The sequence below is a fragment of the Benincasa hispida genome, chromosome 2 (genome assembly GCF_027475165.1).
Source record: "Benincasa hispida cultivar pf3 chromosome 2, pf3_genome.v1.1, whole genome shotgun sequence".
Lineage (NCBI taxonomy): Eukaryota > Viridiplantae > Streptophyta > Magnoliopsida > Cucurbitales > Cucurbitaceae > Benincasa > Benincasa hispida.
This window is the reverse complement of record NC_143479.1, coordinates 4,817,445-4,840,429: the sequence shown is the minus strand read 5'-3', so window position 1 is coordinate 4,840,429 and position 22,985 is coordinate 4,817,445. Positions and strand designations below refer to the sequence as shown.

At 33.5% G+C, this 22,985-nt stretch overlaps 2 protein-coding genes and 2 long non-coding RNA genes across 5 annotated transcripts; 2 read left to right on the top strand and 2 right to left on the bottom strand.

The window, feature by feature from the left end:
- The first annotated feature begins 5,937 nt into the window (after window positions 1-5,937).
- LOC120071395 (mitochondrial import receptor subunit TOM7-1-like) lies at window positions 5,938-6,452 on the top strand. Its single transcript, XM_039023656.2, has one exon. The coding sequence runs from the start codon at window positions 6,002-6,004 to the stop codon at window positions 6,221-6,223; it is 222 nt and encodes a 73-aa protein (XP_038879584.1). The 5' UTR covers window positions 5,938-6,001; the 3' UTR covers window positions 6,224-6,452.
- A 1,558-nt stretch (window positions 6,453-8,010) lies between these two features.
- On the bottom strand, window positions 8,011-11,646 carry LOC120070560 (uncharacterized). Of its 2 annotated transcripts, none has more exons than XM_090310728.1 (4): window positions 11,432-11,646; window positions 11,253-11,327; window positions 9,742-10,285; window positions 8,011-9,416 (listed from the first exon to the last, which is right to left on the bottom strand). In XM_090310728.1, exons 1-4 carry the CDS (start codon window positions 11,468-11,470, stop codon window positions 8,401-8,403), a joined length of 1,674 nt encoding a protein of 557 aa, XP_090166854.1. In that variant the 5' UTR covers window positions 11,471-11,646; the 3' UTR covers window positions 8,011-8,400. The 2 variants fall into 2 exon arrangements, with proteins under 2 accessions (XP_090166854.1, XP_090166853.1); XM_090310727.1 differs by having other exon boundaries at window positions 11,253-11,330; window positions 11,432-11,642.
- Window positions 11,647-11,733: 87 nt separating this feature from the next.
- On the top strand, window positions 11,734-15,527 carry LOC120070562 (uncharacterized). The gene is made up of 3 exons (XR_005479984.2): window positions 11,734-11,911; window positions 12,237-12,352; window positions 14,668-15,527. It is a non-coding gene; the product is annotated as an uncharacterized LOC120070562 (long non-coding RNA).
- Window positions 15,030-16,597, bottom strand: LOC150037601 (uncharacterized). The gene is made up of 3 exons (XR_016527692.1): window positions 16,467-16,597; window positions 16,297-16,369; window positions 15,030-15,224 (listed from the first exon to the last, which is right to left on the bottom strand). It is a non-coding gene; the product is annotated as an uncharacterized LOC150037601 (long non-coding RNA).
- Between the last annotated feature and the right edge of the window lie 6,388 nt (window positions 16,598-22,985).

Here is a 22,985-nt window from a genome sequence, read left to right as displayed (position 1 = left end):
AGCTATAGTATGGTGCAACATTAAGTAATGTTGTATTGCTGATTCCACCATGGAGGTTGAGCATATAAGCCTGTGAAGCTGTTAAAGAAGCCATGTGGCTCAGAAAATTTATCACAAATTTGGAAGTTGTTCCAAATATATCCTTGCCCATCACACTTTATTGTGATAATAGTAGTGTTGTGGCAAACTCCAAGGAGCCTCATAGCCACAAATGTGAAAAGCATATAGAGAGCAAGTATCATTTTATTAGAGAGACTAAGCAACTAGGAGATGTGATCGTCACAATGATTGCCTCAAAGCACAATATTGCTGATCCATTTATAAATGCTCTCACGGCTAAAGTTTTTTAAGGCCATCTGGAGGGTCTAGGTCTACGAGATATGAGTCGTCAAGCTAGGTCAAATTGGAGATTTTATTGGTTATATTGTATGCCCTAGTTTATTGTATTGTATATTGATACTTTACTTTACATTGTATATTTATACTTTAGTTTCCTACTCGTCTTTTATTGTATTTTGATACATTCCACTAGCTCTAGACAAGTGGAAGATTGTTGGCATTGATGTCCTAACTCTAATGTATCTCATAGTTTGTAGTTTTGTTAACACAAATTATTTATCAAATAAAATTAGAGGTATTTTACTTAACATTTAGACAGCATTAATTCAATCCAATAAACTAAGATCTAAGGTTATTTTATGAGACTTAAACATGTATGAGGAGAAATATAGATGGATCATGTTTAAATAATAACTTAAATGGTCTGTAGCAAATGGATAAGATTGGATACCTTATCCTAGTGACACTATGAATACGACCCGCTTTGTAGATATTATAATTATTGTAAAGTACTACAAATGATCTAATCCTGATCGTTCATGTGGAGATATACGGGCGGGGGTATTCTATACAAAGATTTTGTATAAGATCGAACAACGAAATGAATAGACTCTCTATATAACACCGTTACGAGAAAAGACTTACATTTCACTAGGATAACCATAGGAGACTTGACCTTAATCCTAAGTGAGTTATGAACTCCAATTTATGACAGTAGTCATTTTATCTGTATGGATGAGAGTGCTACGACTCAATAAGCCTACCATTTTGAGGATTTGTCTGATTAGGGAGCTAGGAGCGCAGTTACACAAGATGGAATTCACTCATTCTCAATCCTTGGGAAAGTAGATAAATTGCTCCCTTAATAGCTAACTCTAGGTCTTGAATAATAAGACCTCAACCTCTCATTAGCTCAAAAGGTGTTAGTTTATAGTTGAACTATAAACTATTTGTTCATTAAAGGAATTAATGGTACTTAAGAAGTTAGATGTAACTGAAAGGGTAAAATGGTATTTTGACCTAGTTGTAGTTATGAGCATTTGTGAAAGATCATCGCTCTATTGATTGGTTATATCTGTGGACACAGAAATATATCTACAGTGCGAATAGTGCAACAATTGATCTTTAATGGAGTGCCCAATAGTTAATGAATATTGATTAATTGGGTTAATAAGTTGAATCAATTAATTTCATATCATTGGAGCTTTTAATCTGTAGGTCCATAAGGTCCCCTCGATAGCTCACTAAAGGAAATACAAGAAGAATGATTTGAATTGTTCAAATCAATTGATGGAGTAACATATTAATGAGATTAACATGATATGGTTAATTATATATTTGATCTATAATTAAGAGAAAAATATTTGAATAGGATTGAAATAATGAATTTTTTATGAAATAAATTCATAAAGAATTAGTTAATTTTGGAGGCAAATAAACATATAATGTTTATTTAATTAATTAACTATATACATTAAATTAGATTTAATATATATAGTTATTTATTACACTTGCTAATTAATCAAATAAATGTTATTTGATTAATTGAGCTCTAAGGAAAAATATGGAAATACTTGGAGAAGGGGTAAACTCTTCTCTATATAAATTTTTTCTTTTGCCCAAATTAGAAAGATGATTCATTTTGTGAAAACCTAGCCTCCAAATCTTCAAAAAATTCTCTCAACACTTTCTCCTCTCCACCATTCCTCCTCTAAGGGTTAGAGACCATTCTTCTACCTTTGGATTTCAAGAGAATATTGGGATCTCTCTTACTGTGGTGTTTATTATTCGTTAGAGATACGTTGTGGAGAAAAAGGTTGAGATTTTCGTAAAGACAAAGAGATCTATAAAGGTAAGAAAATGTTATTTTTCCCTTTTCTTCTTATTAAAAGGAATATGGAATGTATAACTATGATTTATCCTTTGTTTTGGTTCTATTTGGTTATGGTTTTATTTCATATAAATCGAAAAATCAAAATGCAAGGGGTTCACATGCTTCCACTCGGGATTCGATCCCTTCAACAAGCACCATTATCACCAAGCAACACTGTTTCTCCATCATTTTTCTAAGTCAATAAAAAATCTGATTATGAGTCATGTGAAATGTGCACCCTGAATCCATGATTCAAACATCTTGAATGTCCCTGTTGGACATCATCAGGACCTCTTCTGAATCATACCCATCAGTAATGTTTACTGCACTAGATTTCCCAACATGCTTGCTACCTGATGTTTCCTTGCTCTTTCAAAGGGCAAATTTTCTTGAAATGTCCTTCTTTATGACATAAGAAACATTTCCTGACTTTCCCTTTGGACTTTGACATAGATCTCGTCTCTTTTCCTTTTCTGTTCTTTTTCTCACTTCTACCTCTGACCATAAGTAACTCTCCATCTTTGTGTTCCTTTTTAATTTCGAGATTTCTAGTTCAAAAGGCATCCAACACTATATCCATGGATAATGAATCGTGTCCATATTTAATAGTTGCCTAACTTCTCGATACGATTCGAGCAATGAATTCAAAAGAATAACAACTTGATATTCATCCGACATATTCTCACCGATGTTATTAGGATCAACTATAATCTTTTGGAATTCATCCAAGTTCTCTTCTAAACCTTTACTCGAGTCCATCTTATATCCAAAAAATTCTCTTTTAGATATAATTTATTTGGCAGGGACTTAGTCAAATAAAGACTTTCTAACTTCTTTAATAACTCCGTTGTAGTAGTAACCTCATCTACTAGCCTAAGCACTCCATCTGAAAAATACAGAATTATCATTGAACAGGTCATCTCACCCATATTTTTTTTCTCAGCTTTTGTAATTGTTGGTGGAAGGTCATTTTTGTCTATGATTTTAGCTACTTTTTTTATACTAAAAGAGCTCTAATCTTTTTTCTCCATAACCCGAAATCACCATTTCCATCAAATTTAACAACATCGAACCGTGTTGACAATGAAGCCATCTGTCAGATTTATCTCAATAAAAATTAACATAAACAAAGAATATAATAGCACATTGCTACATACACCCTCCTTTTGATCAAATGGACTTCTTATACCACTTGTAAAATTAAATTTGAACTAAGAATGCCCAAACAGAACACAACTCAGCCAACATAATAATTTGAAAGCAATAAAAACATAACGAACACAAGGATATATAGTGGTTTGACCAATTTAGTCTACATCCACTTTGAGAACCAGCTTGAATTAATTTTATTAAGAGCAATCAGAATTACAAATTACAGAATAATCAAGAACAACAATTTATAATTTATCCACCGACTATACGGCCAGATAAAACCTGATGAGATCGAGAGAATCAAGTATCGGTGTTGACAATCAACATGCAGAAAAATTTGGATCTTAAGCACTTTAATTCCATTAATTTTAGCAATCAAGCAAACATATTCGTTCATATTAAAGAAATAGGGTTTCAGAAATGTACCTTTGAAGATCTCTTCAAATTTCTTCAATTCCAGTTTGAATTCCTCTCCAATGGCTCCAAGACTACCACTTGATCTTCCATACTATTATCTAGGACCTTAGATTGGGTGGTGGAACCCAAAATGAGGTTGAATTAAGGAAATAATTGGAGGATTTTTCTAGTTTTGGCGTGAAATGGTAGAGAGAACTTTTCTCTCACAAAACTCAAAATTGCATGAATCCCCTTTTCTTAGCAAAATTGATTCATTTTATTCATCAACAACATGCAACCCAATTTGATGAGAAAAAGGCACCATAATCTCAATAATTTGAGTGGAATAAAAGGTGTTTAAAGTGGAAAAAATCCACTAAGTATTTATATTTTTATTTTATAAATTGAATTCAAAATTCAATTTTCAAAATTTTGAAATCAAAATTTCAAAATTAAAAATGAAATTATAATTTTATATAAAATATTAATTCAATAATTAATATTATATAAAATTCATTAATTTTTAAACAAAATTAATTCCGTAATTAATTTTATATAAATTTAATTCTTAATAATTAATTAAACCATTTAATTAATTATATTAATGTATTATCAAATATTAAATTAATTAAACACCAATTCTTCAAACCTCATTCATGTAATTAATATTTAAATCATATTTAAATACTATCCAATTCTCTCAATAATTAAACATTTAATTATATCGTATAAAATTAATAATTCCCATAATTCAAATTTGAACGTTTCAAATTTTCTCATCACTCTATTTTAAGGTTTAATCCATTTGAGAGTTAGTAGGAGAACCTAATGGACCTACCGATCATGAACTCCAACAATCTGAGATTAACCGGCTAACTCTTTAACCCAATTAACCAACATTCCTTAACTATCGGGTCACTCCACTAAAGTCCAATAGTTGCACTTCCCTAGATATATTTCTATCCACTTGATATAACCATAATCAGTAAGTCAATCATTTACAGGTTGTTCATAATAACGACTGGGTTAAAAGTTATTTTACCCCTGAGATTATATCTTACTCTTTAAATCTTGTCGATCTTCTAATGAACAATTGGTTTGTGATTCAATCACCAAACCGAGTCTCTCTCGGACCAATGAGAGGGTAGGGCCCTTTGTTCAAGACTCGGAGTTAGCACTTAAGGGAATAGCCTCTCTATTATCCCAAAAGCGGGTAGGAGTGAATTTCGTCTTGCACCATAAGTCCCCAGCTATCTACCCGATCTTACTCCTGAAATGGAAGATTGTTAGTATTAATGTCCTTGAAGTCGGAATCAATATGCCTGAAAACCTCCACACTGGAAACCCATTCGTTGGACAACACCTCTGACCGAATCGAACCCACTCGCCAAAGACACCTACACAAAGCCATAAAAAATGACTAAAACTGAGCGCCATGTCACGTCGAAAACCCACGCTGAATATCACCATCAGCGCCACCGATCGGAACCGAAAACACCCAGTACTTTCGACGACATTTTCTCTTTCTCTGTAGCGAACTTCTTCTCTCCCTAAGTGTGGTATACCCTCTCTATGGTTGTCCTTTCTTCTTTCTCCTTTTATGCCTCACGATGAAGCCCTGAAAGTGAAAAGGATTCACTTAATTTCAAAAATACCATCAATCCTTAATTACAAGTTTGTCATTGGGTCTTTCCACCAATTTTCTAATAAAAGCACACTTATATATTGCTCGTTATTTTCTACAATAACCGTGCATGGCTAAGTTAAATGATATATATTTTTAGAATGTGATTATCATATTCAAATTTGAACTATCTTTTAGAATGGTATAAATTTTATAGAAGGGTATTGATACTATAATTTACTATTTCAAGTTTTACGTTGATAGATCCCCATCTTACAATAATTTGGGGAAAAAGATGGCTCTTAATTTTTAAATTTTTTTATAGGGTAAATTGCAACCAAAGTTCTTCTTAGGAAAAAAAAAAATTATAAAGCAACTAAAATCTATTTATTTATGGTTATAATATCGTTTTACTAATACTGATTAATTGCGAATTTGCGAGTTACCCTTGAGGATTTGAGGCTCACGCCACGTTGAACCGGCTATAGCCGGTAATAACTCACAAGGTAGCCGGTCCACGTGTGTGGTGTATTTAGGGTTTAAAGAGAGTACAGTCGCGCAAATATAACAAGAACAAGAAGGTTCCAGCATTTTGCAGAGATCGAATTCTCCCAACAATGGCGTCGAAGGTTTCTCTTAGGAGCAAGGGCAAGAGCTCCAAGGGTTCATCCAAGTCATCTGAGGAGAAATCTGCAACCCAATCCTTCAAGGAGTGGACTACTTGGGCCGTAAAGAAAGCTAAGGTCATCACCCACTATGGCTTTATTCCTCTGGTTATCATAATCGGCATGAACTCTGAGCCTAAGCCTCAGCTCTCTCAACTTCTCAGCCCCGTCTGATCTGATTGCTTTCTATACGTTGGTTTCCAAGATTTAGCGCTTTTCATCATGGATTGGTGCCTTTTCTGTGGATTCACGACTTGGGTTTCTGTTTTATATGAATGTTTTTGGGGGTGGGTTAGCGTATAAATTTTAGGCAAGTTTGGGTATAATATTGGCATGCTTGAACTACAAAGACATGTAATAGTTTGAGGTGAAAATTTTGATCTATTTGTCATTTCTTCTGAAATATCTGATTATGTTATCACTTTGCTCTTCGTTTTTCCGAATATTGTCTGTTTATCAAAATAATTGAACGATATTAGGGTTTATTTGCGCTATCTGATCCGTCAAGGCTGTCTTGGATGGAGAATACAAGACTGATAATGGGCTGTACTATCAAAAACCCCATTTTGTATTGTCTGTTTTCCAGCCTTCTGTTTCAAGTTAATAGGAATTGATCAAGGATTTACAGTCACCGTTGTATAACTTGATTCTATTATCTTTTGTTATGTTCTATTATTTAAATCTTGGCCTTAAATTGTGATAATAAATTGCAATGTGAGTATCATGTTCTCAGTATCTTGTGTTATCTAATCTATGAGTATGTTGTTCCGTTTTGGTTTTTATTTTATGTACACTGTTCTCTGTGTAGGCTCCTGATATAATACTTAATAGGGTCAGTTTGTTTCTAACCCAGGATCTTACTCTTTGTTCATTGGGAATTATCCTCTCCCTTGAGTTGTGATAAACCCATATAAATGTCTTCTACTGTCTGATTAATTCTCTTGGAATCGTGTAGGATTATATGTTTCATTGTACTCCAACTCTTTCTCTTGTCTGAATTCTGAATATAGTTGCTAATTCTGTAAAGCTTGCTTTGCCCCAAAGATTGAGCATTATCTTAGCGATTCTAGACCCAACTTCCTTTCTACAATACATTTCCTCTGGACGTGGGGTGTACCTAATGTTGGTTTATTGTCTATCCCTAATTTGATTACTGGGAAATGCTATATGAGCTTATTTTGGCTTTCCTTTGAGTTGTCTCATTTCATTTTGTATTTTCTATAGCAAATAAAGCAGTATATCTTGTCTTGAGCTTGAGTCATCGATCCCAACCCAGTAATTGTAGATGCTTAATGTTCCCGGATTTTTGGTGGCAGCTTTAATGGTTTACTTTGGTTAATGGTAGGCTTCTGTCATCTGTTTGCACCAGTTATTTAGAAATGGTATCCTGTGAGTAGGTTTTCAGTTAGTGAGGAAAGATATGAAGTTTTGGCTATTGATGAATAATGGAGTAAACACTCACCCCTTCAGGAATCATTGCCCATTAAATAATTGAGATGCATGCTAGTTCATATATTGTCAAGATTCTTTTACTTTGCTGATATAGAGGGCTTTATCCCCTTGCATTTGGCTGAGCTGATATATGAATTTCTTTATTTCAAAGCTTTGTTTTTAATTTTCTTTTGCCCTTTTTTAGTTCAACAACCTATGGATGTTGTGACTTTGAACTTTCAATCCTTGAAAGGATGGTATATGTCAGTCAGTTAAGTCTCGACTCGTGGGCTTTTTTTTTTGTCTGAAGTTATTAGTTTGCTGTTCTCACAAATTATTTTGGTTTTTAAAATGGAAGTTAATTTTTAGATGGCACCAAAATGGTCTTCAAATAAGCCATTAGTTTTTACTTGAACAATTTCAATGCCAACAGTAAAACTAAAAGAACTGGCCTATTTATTTATATCAGCAAGATGTATTGCTAACAAAAGTTCATAGTTAATAATATAACCAACTATAAAATCAGTCGATGCTGGTTGAATCTGCAATGTGAACTATTCCTAAATTGACATCTGATTCAAAACAAACATTCTCTCTCAACCAGTTAATTCAAGAACAAAATTTGGTAGAGAAAAGGCAAAATTTACAGTAATTGGATAATTTACAGCATCTAAAAGGTAAGGTTTGGAGTGACTAGTTGACTATTGTAGGTGAAAAAATGGGCATTGCAAACAATAATCGTTCTTCGAACAGCCTCAAAAATCGCCACTATGATAATACGAGTCCAATTTCATTCCCAGAAGATTTATAGATTGTAGTATTCATCCAGGTACACTGCAACATGTGTCCCCTTCAGCAACAAATTACCCCCAACTATTGTAAACCAATTCAAGCAGACTTAACAATCGTATTGCGCTCTTTTACAAATTGCACACGAGTAGTGAAGATAGTTTAGGATCAGATGCACCACTAATAGATGCACCTATGCCTTTTAAATGCAACAGATAATCCACAACTTCCTCAGATATAGTCTCACCTGGGATCATTACTGGTATTCCTGGAGGGTATGGACATATCAACTCTCCTGACACTTTTCCCACACATTCTTTAATGTTCTCTCTCCTTTTCTTCGCAAAGAAGGCATCTCTAGGATTCAAGCTGATCTTGACATTAGGAAAGGGTGCAGAAACATTGAGTTTGCTTCTTTCTTCGATCCCCAGAATCGATGCGAAAGAGCACACATCCTCAATACCTGGAACCAGTCTCTCAATATCGTCTTCACTTGTTCCTAGGTTAATGACAAATGTAATGGATTGGTTCCCAACAAGTTCACAAACGATATCATGATTTTTGTACAATATTTCATCTGCTTCATAGCCAGACAAACCAAGTTGTTGGAAACCAATAGTGAGTCTTAATGGATCAATAGCAGGAAAGTTGGTGACCGGGGGAAATTTCAGGATCGAGATACCTGAAATCTTGTTTATCTTGCTTTTTGCTTGATATGCTAGATTAATTGCTCTGTTGAAAATCTTGTCTGGATTATCACTTAGTTGAGCTCTGGCAGCATCTAATGATGCTAAAAGCAGATAACTAGGGCTGGTGCTTTGAAGAGTTTGTAAGCATCTACAAACTCTTTCTCTGTCCACAATATTCCCTGACATGTGTAACATTGATGACTGAGTAAGAGAGCAGAGAACTTTGTGAGTCGATTGGGCAGCCAAATCAGCCCCTTGCTGGAGTGCAGACAAAGGCAGCTCAGGTTGAAACCCAAAGTGTGCCCCATGAGCCTCATCTACAATGAAGGGAATTCCTTTAACATGACATATCTGAGAAATCTCACTCAGGTTACTGCAGATGCCATGATAAGTAGGTGAAGTAACAAAAACTGCAGATGCTTTTTGACCTTGCATTTCTAAATCCTTGATTGCTTTATCTACCTGTGAAACAATAAAATTATTCGCTCTTTAGAATAAAAGTGTATTATGTTAATCAACTTATAGAGATTGAAGGTTTAAATTTAAGGGAAATTTTTCCTTATTAAGTCTTAAATGTTTGGTTACCAAAATATAAAGAGCTTAACTTGTGCAACATTTAATATTACATCAAACCAACTGTTATCTCTTCTGTAGTAGTGAGGCTTCTAAATTGTGAGTGGTATTACTAAGATAAGATAACTAGTAGTCACTACTAAGCATTGAGAAATTTTATACCCTACGTGACATGTTAGTACCCATGAGTTGAAAACCACTGTTACTTACTTGCCTGTGATGGAGTAACCTCACCAGCTATGTCCCAATTGGAGTCATACACAGGCATAATGTATTTGGGTATTGCACCAGATAACACCAAAGCCGATATGACGGATACGTGGGAATTCCTTGGAAGAATTATATGATCTCCTGGGGAGCAAGTTGCCATAATTGCAGCCTGAATTCCACAAGTGGTTCCTCCAACGAGGAACCATGTTTCTGATGCTCCAAAAAGTTTTGCTGCTTGCTGCTGTGCTTCCAAAATTGGGCCTTCTGGACAAAAGAGGTTGTCCAGCTCTGGAAGCTCGGGTAAATCATGCACAAATGGTTTCAGACCAATGAGCTGAGTAAATGATGGTGGCCCTGCTCTCCCTCTATTATGCCCAGGAAAATGAAAACGAGCAGCATTTTGCTCAGCTGAAACTTTCAATGCATTAACCAGAGGAGGGGGACTACCTTCTTGGGATATTGGAGGTACTCTAATTGCTTTCTCGGTGGTTTGCTTTTTTCTTGACCTGTCCTGGTTGTGCTTTGGCTCAACAATGTTTGCTTCCTGCAAGAAAAATGGAAGAATAAACATATATATAGCATGATGCTTTCACTCTTGAAAAACATTATTTGACATCTTCTTGGCAATCAAATTAGAATAGATCCTTCACATTTAGAACAATGACTGGAGTTTACCAAGGGAAATAAGTCTATCAAATTGAGCTTAAGCTGAAAATAGACACTCTCAATAAATAAATGTCCATTTGAGCAATGGAGATAGCTGTTGGAATGCTCTGAATATGTTACCTGGCACTTTGAAAGACCAATAATGCAAAACCTATTTTGTATTCTTATTTATGTTATTTTAGTTATGTATGAATTTGACCTTAGAGTTTAGAGGAGTGCGCTATATAAACTTTCTGATTTTAATGATGTCGCTCTGAAAGACCAATAATGCAAAACCTATTTTGTATTCTTATTTATGTTATTTTAATTATGTATGAATTTGACCTTAGAGTTTAGAGGAGTGTGCTATATAAACTTTCTGATTTTAATGATGTCGCACAATCTATTCTGATGTTTTTTTTCTCTAATAATAAATTGCTCTCTCCTGTGGACGTAACTAACCAACTGTTAGTGAACCGAATAAGTCTTTGCATCGATTCTCTACCATTTACATTTTTTTTTTTTTTTGTTTATCTTTGATTATCCATATCATAACAGGGGCCAAAAACACAGCTCATGGAATAGAGAAATCAAGTATCTTCTTGGAGGGCCTAGTTTAAGTTTCGAGCACCCACCATAATTTTCGATCGGAGCAAACGGAATGAAAATAAAAGGGGAAAAACTAATGATTACACAATCTCAAAGAATACAATACACGAACATGAGCGTAGCGAAGTGATCAAAGAGGTATACACAATATTTTCAACTCAAAGCACACCATCCCCCCAAATTTCTACCCTACATTTTTTGTACTCAACACGGATCACCGAGGAGTAATCAGATGAGAAAAGGAGGAAGACGCAGACCTGACGGATGCTACAATAAGACTTTCTTCTCTGCCGCCTCCTACTCCAACTGTGACCAAACCGAAAATGATGATTCTGCTGAACGAAAAATCTAAGTTTCATTAGTAGACGAGACCTAGAGCTTCACAAATTTGTGCTAAATGCATAGCTTATGGAATGAAGAAAGAGCAAGAGCTTACCGGGTTTATGGAGGAAGATAGAGCTGAGGAAACCATCATTGCAAAATCTATCTCCACGAAAAACAAAGCGCTATCGCCATAAGTTCTAGGAATCAGTGACGATTTTATTTTGAAGCTCAAATGGCTATGCCGATTCTGCTTGAACTAACAGAGCAAGTGCTCAGTTGGGAAGTTCTCTCCAGCGGAAACGATAAGAAACAAAAACGGAGGAAAAAGAAAAATTATTTTTAAACCAATAAATATCCACAATTCCAATTTTGTCCTACAGTCGTTTTAAGGGTAAAATAGTAAATTAACCTCACAGTCTCATTGGCGCAGTCTCGCCGGTTCTCTTCACTCCGATTACAATCTTCATTTCTTCTGTTTCTCTCGCCACAATTTCCTCCCCAAATCTTCGCTGATAGTAGAAATGAAGAGTCGATTATCTTCCAAACGAGACTGGACTAGCTCATGGATCCACACTCCTTTCCAGTAAGAATTGTAAGTAGAAATCTTAGAATTCATTTTGATCTCTCAGTCGAATAGTGGAACTGCCTTTGTTGATTTTGGTGTTTCTTTTGGCTTTTTCGACGGTTTTTTTCCCACTTTCCCTTCGCAAGGTAATTTGTGAGCTAGAATATTGATTTTCTTTGAGATATTTAGAGTTCTATAACCTGTGGAGTTAGTTTACGAGCTGAATGAATTAAGTATCACCTAGGATGTGACATCGGTACGTTTACATGTATAAAATTATATGCAGCGCGTGATGCTTTATTGGTTATGATGGAAAATTCATGGAATTGTTGTTTGTTATGTACTGCATCAGGAACCGGGATTAAAAATGCTAATCAGTTACTCAAGTTGGTAAACTCAATCCCAAGCCAAAGGCCAAAGAGCTTAGCTCAATGGTATTGGCATGTATTCCCTCTCTTGAGGATGGAGGTTTGATTCCTATCTCCTAATTGTTGTAGTAAAAAGAAACTCAATGCAAATGGATACACTTTGTTTAGCTCATTTTTAAACTTTTGTGTGTTGGCATGTGGCTGTCCCTCGACTTTTGATGTGGGCAACTTACTGAGTTTTTGGCATTTGTTTGGTCTTAGTTTGACCTCTCACCATTTTGAGATGTTTTCAAGTTTTTGAGAATCTGATTTGTGGGTATTCTGGTTGGGTTATCTTGGTTTGTTTCATTTGATTTTGTGAATGAAATGTTTGATCAAACTGTGGTTTTTGTTGGATTTAAACGAATTTTGTTCAGATTTCAGAGAATCTGTGCTTGTGCGGAGGGGTTTGGCAATTTTGTTGGTTTCTGTGGAGTTCTCAATTTTATTCTGACCAATGTAGGAGGAAGGTAAGATAAAAGAATTGATTTTTGGTCAATTTGTGTGAAGGGAGATGATTGCAAAGGAGATGGGTTTAAATTGTGGTTGGAGATTGCTTGTTTCCATCAAAGAACTCTCTCAAGGATTTCATCTCACAACTGAGAGTAAAGCAGTATGCAAGATGCAAGAATTTTTGGTCTTGGATTTCATCTTGCAATCAAGACAGATTCATCTTGGTCGTGAGATGAAATCGAAAGGGATCTGTGGTTTTCAGTAATCCATGGTTGAGGATGAAAAAATATGGTGGCAATAAAAGAGAAATCATAGGATGATTGCATTAATGTCAATATAAAGTTTATAGACCTGGATTCAGTTGACTGACCTTCGAGGTGAAAAGATGAACACTCATGCTATTTCATGCAACTCAAACGTTATGGATAGTTCTAACTCATTACAGAAGATTCATTCCCTCCAAGAATTTTCCTCCATCACAACCCACTCAAGGATATCGATACTTGTCAGCCTCATTCATTGCCTCCTTGTCAATATAAATACTAATAAACACTCCAAACACTAGTCTATATTGTTCTTCTAGAAACTACAACGATCAGGATCCAAATAATTATTTATTCATGAGTCTTATGCTCTTTCTCCTGCACATTGCATACAATAAGTGAAGAGAGTTGGGGATCAGAAGCACCTGTTATATAGGCACCTTTGCTTTTTAGATGGAGCAGAATATCTCGAACTTTCTCAGTTATGATCTCACCTGGGATTGTTACTGGTATCCCTGGTGGGTAAGGACATATTAGCTCCCCACACACCTCTCCCACACTTTCACTAATGCTTTGTCTCCGTTTTTTGGCAAAAAAGGCTTCTCTAGGGTTCAAGCTGATTTTGATGTCAGTAAAGGGTGCAGAAATGTTAAGTTTGCTTCTTCCTTCAGTTCCTGGATTCCGTGCAAAAGAGCTTACATCCTTGAGGCCTGACACCAGCCTCTTAGTATCATATTCACATATTCCAAGGTTAATGACAATTGTAATGGAATGTGTACCGATAAGTTCACAAATGACTCCATGATTCTTGTATAATATTTCATTTGCTTCATAGCCGGACAAACCAAGTTGATGGAAACCAATAGTCAGTCTCAATGGATCAAAGGCTGGGAAGCTGGAGAAAATGGGAAATTCTAAGACAGAAATACCTGAAATTTTATTTATGTTGTTCTTTGCTTGGTTAGCTAAATCTATTGCTTTATTGAAAATCTTGTTTGGATTATTACTTAGTTGAGCTCTGGCAGCATCTAAAAGCAGATAACTGGGGCTAGTGCTCTGAAGTGATTGTAAACATCTACAAACTCTTTCTCTATCTACAATATTCCCTGACATGTGTAACATCGATGACTGAGTAAGAGAGCAGAGAACTTTGTGAGTGGACTGGACGACCAAATCAGCCCCTTGTTGTAATGCCGAATGAGTAGTTGAGGTTGAAATCCAAAGCGTGCCTCGTGAGCCTCATCAACAATCAAGGGGATTCCTTTGGCATGACATATCTCGGAAATCGCACTCAAGTTACTGCAGATGCCATGATAAGTAGGTGAAGTAACAAAAACTGCAGATACTTTTTGACCTTCCATCTCTGAATCTTTGATTGCTCTAACAACCTGTGGCATAATAAGAATTTAAACTAACAGGGTATTCATCAACTTTAAAAAGATGCGAGGGTTTAAATTTTGTGGGGAGGTCTTCATCAGGAAATTCAATTTTGTCTGGACAATAAAATGTTGAAGGTTTAAGATGCTGCTTCCATTTACTGTTTTCTTGCATCAAATCAAAAAGCATGGAACTTATTTCAGTAGTGAGCATCTTAGATTGTGAATTGGTACTGCTTAGATCACACTACTAGTAAACATTGGTCTATTTTGAATTTTGACAGCCTACATCATGTATCTAACTATGAGTTGAGAAGCATTGATTCTTGCTCACCTGTGATGGAGTGACTCCGGCGGCGATGTCCCAGTTGGAATCATACTCAGGCATGATGTAAACAGGTTCTGCGCCAGAAAATACCAAAGCAGATATAGCTGATGCATGGGAGTTTCTAGGAAGAATTATATGTTCGCCTGGAGAACAAGTTGCCATAATTGCAGCTTGAATTCCACTTGTGGTTCCTTCAACGAGGAACCAAGTCTCTAATGCTCCAAAAAGTTTAGCTGCTTGTTGCAGCGCTTCTAGTATTGGGCCCTGGGGACGTAAAAGGTTGTCAAGCTCTGGAAGTGGAGGCAAGTCATGGATAAAGGGTTTTAGACCAATGAGCTGAGTTAATGATGATGGTGCTGCCCTCCCTTTATTGTGTCCAGGAAAGTGAAAATCAGCTGTATTTTGTTCGGCAGAAGCTCGCTAAGCTCTAATCAGAGGAGGGTCACTACCTTCCTGGGTTCTTAGAGAGTCTGACCCATTGGGATCTTTACTTGACTCAACGATGCCCGTTTCCTGCAAGAAAATTGAAATACATAATTCTGCATCTTGTGATGTCATTCAGTATCGTAATTTTGTATCTCTTTGTTGCTCGTCATGTTAAAATTAGGTCCTTGTCCTTAACATTTTAGATATATGAAGTCACCTGTCAAGTAAAATCCATGTATGAAGCAGACTACACCCTACACTTTTATCTTGGTTTATAAGTTGATAGACTGAAGTTGCACAGGGAAATCTAAAGAATTCCCCACCACAGACAGCAGGGGCACAATAACTGTGTGACCTGGAACAAGTTATTAAATTATTTTCATTGGGAAAGACTATTGATGTCTTGTCTATTAGGAAGTTAAGATTTAGCATTTCCCTCCCCAACAAGGATTTTGAAGAGAAGTAGACTGCCAAATCATGAATTCAAGCTTCAGCCCCAATAGATGAGTTCCTAATAACCGACTGCAATTTGCATAAGTTTTGAAAGTTCACCATTAGCTTACTTCAATGGTTAAGACATCTATTCTTCCTCTAAGATATGAGCTTCAAATCAAATCATGTTTCATCAGTATTAAAACAAGCCATTTAACGGCTGTTGTTCTGCTGTAACTGTAATAAACTGATTATTGTTAACTCAATAAGCTTTCAATTATTGAGTTTATGATATTTAGGGGTATTTGAAGAGCTGAGTTGAACTATGAAGTTTAGAGTTAATATGTTAGAGTTAGGAAGTTTTGTTGTGAGTGTAGAGAGTTGTAACATAGAGTTTCTCAATAAATGTGTAAAATAGAAAAAGAGTAGAAGATGAAATTTCTCGATAAATGTGTAAACTTTAATAGTAAACATTGTTGAAGTTGAATTATTTAACACCAATTTATAAAATTGGTGGGTCAAATACTTATTATTTTGTTGAGCAGCCGCGTTCATATGTAGGCCGACTCTTTGATCACATTTCAATAAGAAAGATTCAATTCTTGTGGTTCCTTCTCTCTGCTTTGTATAAGAATCAAACAGAATGAAATAAAAAGAAAAAGAAAAATGCATATATATCTCAAGTCCGAAGCCTTCTTGGGGAAGCCAAACACAGAACTACACTGACCTGACGAACTTTGAAATATGATTTTCTTCTGTGGCCTTAAACTCCAATTACGGCCAAATCCAAAATGGTTTGTCTGCAAAAATCCAAAACTCAAGTTTAACTAGTGGACCCTTATAGCTGTACACATAAAATAAACATAACATTTCATGGAGGGTGAAGCAAGAGCTTACAAGGTTTACAGGGAAAGATAGAGCTGGAGAAGCCATGTTTATGCAATCTCTATTTGTAGTAGTAGATTGTATGAGATGCGTTCTAAGTTTCAGTTCCACCATTATTTGGGGAAGTTCATCTTCATGTTTATGGCCATTGGATAGGATCATGGGAATCAGGCAGGATAGAGCTCAGAGAAGGAGAATATTTCCATTTTAGGAGTTTGTTTGTATCGGACCTTACTTAAAAAGGATACGTTCCAGAAGGGTGGGGTAGCATTGGAGACAAAGGCACTTTTCAGTATTCTAAAAGATAAAATTACTTAGTTTCATCACATCACAATTTACGTCCATCTTTGTATATCCTATTAAATTATCCTATCATAGTTTTGATAAATTTTTTTTATATCTTTCTTTAAATATTTATTTTATTTTCTTTTTGTGTGTGATGAGAGTGGGATATGTAGAGATAAGTACATCTTCTTATATCTTTAAGGAAAGTAATAATTTTGTCCCTAAACTTTAGTTGGTAACGATTTAGCCCATTGTACTTTCAATTTTATAACAATTTAGTCCCTAAACTTTAAATGTAACAATTTAGTCCCTAATGTAAAAAAAAAGTTGTCGAATTTTGATGTTAATGGTTATTATTTTATGATGTAGACTTTGTATTTTTTAAAAATATCGAGTCTTTAATTAGTTTATCAATTTATTATGCATAAATCTCATTAAATCTTAACAACAATTTTTATAATAGTGACTAAGTTGTTACAAATTTGAAAGTATAAATATGAAATTGTTACATAGTAAAATTTAGGAATTAAATTGTTATAAAATTAAAAGTTTAGATGCTAAATCATTAGAGACCAAAGTCTAGAAACTAAATTGTTACTTTATGAAAGTTTAGGGATTAAAAGTGATTTTTTTTAAAAAAATATAAGTTGGATATTATAACTATTTATATTATGATATATAATATACTAAAGATTTTCTAGCAAACGATAGGTTATAGAAAGCCATAATCTATTATTCGGTTATTAAGTGGTCAGTTAAGAAAAAAATTTAGTAGTCCTAGAAAACAAAAGAGAGTTTGGGATAAATACTGTTTTTCTGAAATTTCTAATTATTGCTGAAGGGGACTGATGCAACTCATGACTTTTAAACATTTTTTTTTATTATAATATATTCATAAGTTACTTGATGAAGTTGGTTTAACAATAATTGGTATGTATTTGCGGACCTGTGATTGAAAATTTGATTCCATTTCTTTAATTTTTATACTAAAAAAATTTAGAAAAAAATATCAATTTATACCTATTTTAAGATTTGTATTGATTTAAATCATAAATTTTTGTAAGTGTATCAATTTATACATTTTGTTACATTCTATTTGAAAAAAGTAACTCGTGTGAAACTTATAATTGTATTGATTAAACTCCTAAATATTTATAAATCAAATAATTTTGACTCTAAGATACAATTTTCTTTGGAATCGTCAATGCATGCCTCAATTACCCATTAAATATCTAACCTTAGTTAATTTCCTTGAACTTTAAAGTTTGTAATAAACATATCACTGAAGTTTTAAAAGTTTTAGTAGTTCATTGCACTTTAATAATGTCTAATAAATTTCTAAACTCTTAATTTTGTATTTAATAGATTTTGAACTTTTGATTTTTGTATGTAACGTGTTCTTGACATATTTGATATTATTTTAAAAACTAGTTAACCCATTAGACAGAATATTAAAGTTCATCGTTCTATTAGAAATTTCATCGTTTTATTAGAAATTTAGAATTAAAATTTAATTTTAGGTAAAAAGTCACATTCAATTCCAAATATTCATGAAACTAACATTTTAGTATATGAACTTTGATTTGTGATAATTTATTTACTCCATGTAATTTCAACTTTATAACAATTGAGTCTCTAAATTTTAGTATGTAATAATATAGTACTCGTAATTTTAAAATTCGTAACAATTTAATCTCTTAAGTAAAAATTAGTATTAATATTTAATGAGAATTTTGGTAGGTTGATGAATAAACTAATTAAGAATCTAATATTTCTATGAGCTAGAAAGTCTAAATCGTCAAATAATAAAAGCTCAATATTTAATTTGGATAAAAAAAATTTATAGTAAGAGTTATTTGTTATAATTTTGAAAATACAAAAACTAAATTATTACAAATCAAAATTAAAACGATTAAATTATTGCATTTATGAAAGCTTAAGTCCTCATTCATTAATTTTTTAGAAGGTTGAAAATGTTAGAAATCTATTAAACACAAAATTGAGCGTTTCGAAAGTTATTAAACACGAAATTTAAAATCAAAGTTCTTATTAAATATTTAAATTTGAGAGAGTAGTTAGAAACTAAATTTATTACCCGAACTAAATCTTTCATTTAACCTATACTTATGATGGAGATAATAAATAAATAAATAAAACAAATCAAACAAATCAAAAGAGGTATTGGTGTGAAGAAAACAAAACGGCTGTTTTATTGGGTCAAGAAGCTATCAATAGTTGTATATTACTTTACGATGACACGCAATATACAACTATTTAGAAACTAAATTTAGGTGAGGGACATGCAATATCCCTCAAATCTTTATGTATCCAATGAGAATGAGATGTATTAAGATATGTTCATTTTGGACTGCGTCCAAATATTACTCGTTTATTAATAAATAGATTGGATTTGTAATAGAGAGAAAGGGCACAACCACTGTGCCACCTAAAACAAGTAATTCAAATCTTTTCATTAGGAAAGATAATTGATGTCTAGTCTATTAGGAACTTGTCCAAGATTTAGTATTTCCCTCCCTAACAATGATTTTGAAGAAAAGTGACAATCAAATCATGAATTCAAGCTTCAATCTGAATAGTTAAGTTCTAACAACCAACTACAATTTGGTTAATTTTAGGTTTTGAAAGTCGATCATTAGGCTCTCTCTTAAAATCACTTCTTGTGATTGCATCTCTTTGCGTTGTTTCTACTTTGAACAACAATCAAACAAAATGAAATAAAAAGGGGAAAAGGGGCATATATATCTTAATCCCTTCTTGTGGAAGCCAAACAAAGAACTACACTGACCTGACGAACTTTGAAAGATGATTTTCTTCTCTGTGGCCTCTAACTCAAATTATAGCCAAATCCAAAATGGTTTGTCTGCAGAACCCGAAACTCAAGTCTAAGTAATGGATCTTAGTGCTGTATAGACACAATAAACATTAAAATTTCATGGCGGGTGAAACAAGAGCTTACAAGGTTTACCGGGTAAGATAGAGTTGGGGAGGCCATGTTTATGGAGGATCTATTTGTAGTAGCTTGTATGAAGCACCTAGCAAGAGCTGCGTTCTGAGTTTCAGTTCTATCATTATATGGGGAAATTCATGTCGGCCAGATGGATGACCCAAAAATTAGACAAAAATGTGAAATGACCTGGTTTTTTTAAAAAAAATCTCGAATGACCCTTTGATGACGTCAAATTTGAGTGAAATTACCAAAATATAGTCGCGCGCATGCGGAAAAGTAGTTTCACTCTCGCTCATCTTGCTTTCTCTTCTTTTCTTACTTACAAATCACTATATCTTTCGCTCTTTCTTCTTTTATCACTCACAAATAACTATCTCTCTCCCCCTAGTTCGTTTCGTTGCTCTTCTCTCTCTTCTCTTGCTCATCAAAGTTTCGCATTGGAGCTACTTGCATGGACTCGTTGTGCCGGAGAAGAAGAAGAAGACGTACAGAGGAGAAGAAGCTGGAGAAGAAGAAGACAACATGCAAAGGAAGATTTATCGCATTGGAGAAGAAGAGGAAAAAGAAAAAAAAAAGGCAATAATGTAACTTCACGTGGTCATGACATCAACAAAGAGGTATTTGACATTTTTTAAAAAATTGGGTTCATTTGACATTTTGAACTTTAAAATTGGATCTTGAGAGAAAACGTTTCTATCTCAAGACTTTGTTTGTGTGGAACCTCACTTAAAAAGAGGATTTAAAAAGGACCTCTTCCAATGACGTGGGACAGCTTCTCAAAGATACTTAGTTGTATTTGAGACTATAGTCGTCTTTGTACATCTCACCAAATTGTTTAATTATAGTTTGTCACGTGACAAATTTTTTTTTACATCTTTCTTTAAATATTTGAATTCTTTTCTTTTTTTGTGTGTGATGAGAATGAGATGTATGAAGATAAAAAGGATTGACTGATATTTAAGAATAAGGGTCGAGAACAAAAAAAAATGGTAGAAGAGATAAAACATAAATATAAGATGATTATCGATGAGAATGCCAACAATAGATTTGCAATGACGATTGACCTTCAAGGTGAAAAGATGAAAACTACTGCATTCATAAGCCATTTTAAAGTTTCTTCTACATATTCCACTCAAGTAGTGAAGATAGTTGGTGATAGGGTGCACCACTTATAGAGCCACCTTCAGATATGTGAGAATATTATTGGCAACAATCATTCTAAAATATAAATTTAATCATTTAAAATCAATTTAATGTTTAATTTTATATTAAATAATTAAAAAAATTTGAATAATTTTAAAAATAATGAAAATGATTTTAAGTACTTTAGAACACATATCATTAATAGTACTCCATACTCTTTTAGATTTTTTTTTTATTATTATTGTAATTTTTAAAAGGTTTTATAAAAATATATACCTTAGGAATTGAGTTGATATATTTTATCAACTCGCCTTAACTCTCCTTTCTTCTAATGTTTTCAATTACTCCATTCATCAGCCACTATTAGTGACTGTCATACTCTGAGAACCAACTTCGGGCCTCGATAACCATCTCTAATGACAACACGACGATCACCTTTGCACGATCAATTCTAGGCTCCGACAACCACCTCCAACAACAAACTCGATGATCAAACCCTACAACTACCTTCGTGTGATCAACTATGGACTCTAACAACCACTTCCGACTACAAACTCTAGCAAGAATCACATTCAATTATCAACTTTGGCGACCACCTTTGAGTGACCAACTTTGATGATAAACTTCGGGCTCCAATAACCACCTTCGACGACAAACTTCGGTGACTACCTTCAAGCAACCAACTTAGAGCTTCGGCAACCATTTCAACTACAAAATCTGACAAAATCATCTTTGATAATCAACTTTGATCACCACCTTCACTATTATAAGATCGATTGCTTCTTAACAATTCTACCGCAATCTAGGAAGAGGTATTATTTATGTCTATTTGGTAGGATTGACCGACTTAACTATTTTAGTAAATAATATTTTTTGTATGGATGAAATTGACTCATTGTTATATATACACACACACATACCTATTACTTGTGAACGTGAAAAGGAAACTTAAAGACAATACTACTTTTTTGTGCATGTTCAACTTATACGTTCTATGACTGTTAAAGTATGTTGTAGAGTTGTTGATTATATAAATAATAGTATTTTGTCTACGTTAAGTGCAATATTTATACGCATAAAATTATAAAATATTTCTTTATTTAATTGAATTCACATATCAAATAAGTGTTAAGAATATTTGGAAAAGAATGTAACAAATAACAAAAAAATCATAAAATGAAAAAAAAAAATTCCTATAACATTTTCTGGCAAGAATTAGTCAAAACGAGATATTTGTTCTCCGATGATTCTTGAAAAAAGACTTTACAAAATAAAGAAAAAATTGCAACTCATATTTTATTCAAACAATTAGTGAATAAACAAGTTTCAAAAGAAAAATAATAATCATAAAAACATATTATTTAGAATTAAAAAAAAATCTGCATTAGATATTCTAGACATATGAACTCAACTTTGCAACCAAACATAAACATATGAAATCAGACAAAATAACTCTTACTCTAAACGTTTACATATGAACTCCACAAACATATGAATAAATGTTATAACTCAATTCAAATCCCAAAACAACCGCTTATTTACTCAATTAGGTTATATTATTTGACTATAAATTTCAAGGTGGGTCTAACATCTCATTACGATTACGAAAAGCAAGTAAACAACAACAAACGTAATCAATTGAGGCTCATTTTTTAAATTAGCATTGATGAATTACCTTTCAAGTAATTTTTTCCCCCCTACAACTTAAGCATCATTACTATTGTACTATGATATATAATATACTAAGATTTTCTAGCAAATGAAAGGTTATAAAAAGGCATAACATAACTATTATTTGATTATCAATCCCACGTTTGATGACCATTTCGTTTTTTGTCTTTTGTTTTTGAAAATTAAGTCTATTTTCTCTCTATTTTTTTAATAATAATTTGTATTTTTCTTAAATACAATTGTTGAATTCTTAGCCAAATTCAAAAAACAAAAACAAAATTTTAAAAGTTAATTTTTTTAATTTTTAAAATTTGGCTTGGTTTTTAAATATCGATAAGATAATAAATGAAGAATTTTGGAAGTGAAAAGACTTAATTTTCAAAAAAAAAAATTTTAAAAAATCGTTATCAAACCGGAGTTGAGCGATTTGTTAAGAAACAACTTTTAAATATTCCTGAAAAACA

Coding starts and splice junctions, on each gene's coding strand:
- LOC120071395 (XM_039023656.2), top strand. CDS start 6,002: ATGGCGTCGAAGGTTTCTCTTAGGAGCAAGGGCAAGAGCTCCAAGGGT.
- LOC120070560 (XM_090310727.1), bottom strand. CDS start 11,470: ATGATGGTTTCCTCAGCTCTATCTTCCTCCATAAACCCG. Junction 11,331..11,431: donor TATCTTCCTCCATAAACCCG/GTAAGCTCTTGC, acceptor TTTTTCGTTCAG/CAGAATCATCATTTTCGGTT. Junction 10,286..11,252: donor CTTATTGTAGCATCCGTCAG/GTCTGCGTCTTC, acceptor TTTTTCTTGCAG/GAAGCAAACATTGTTGAGCC.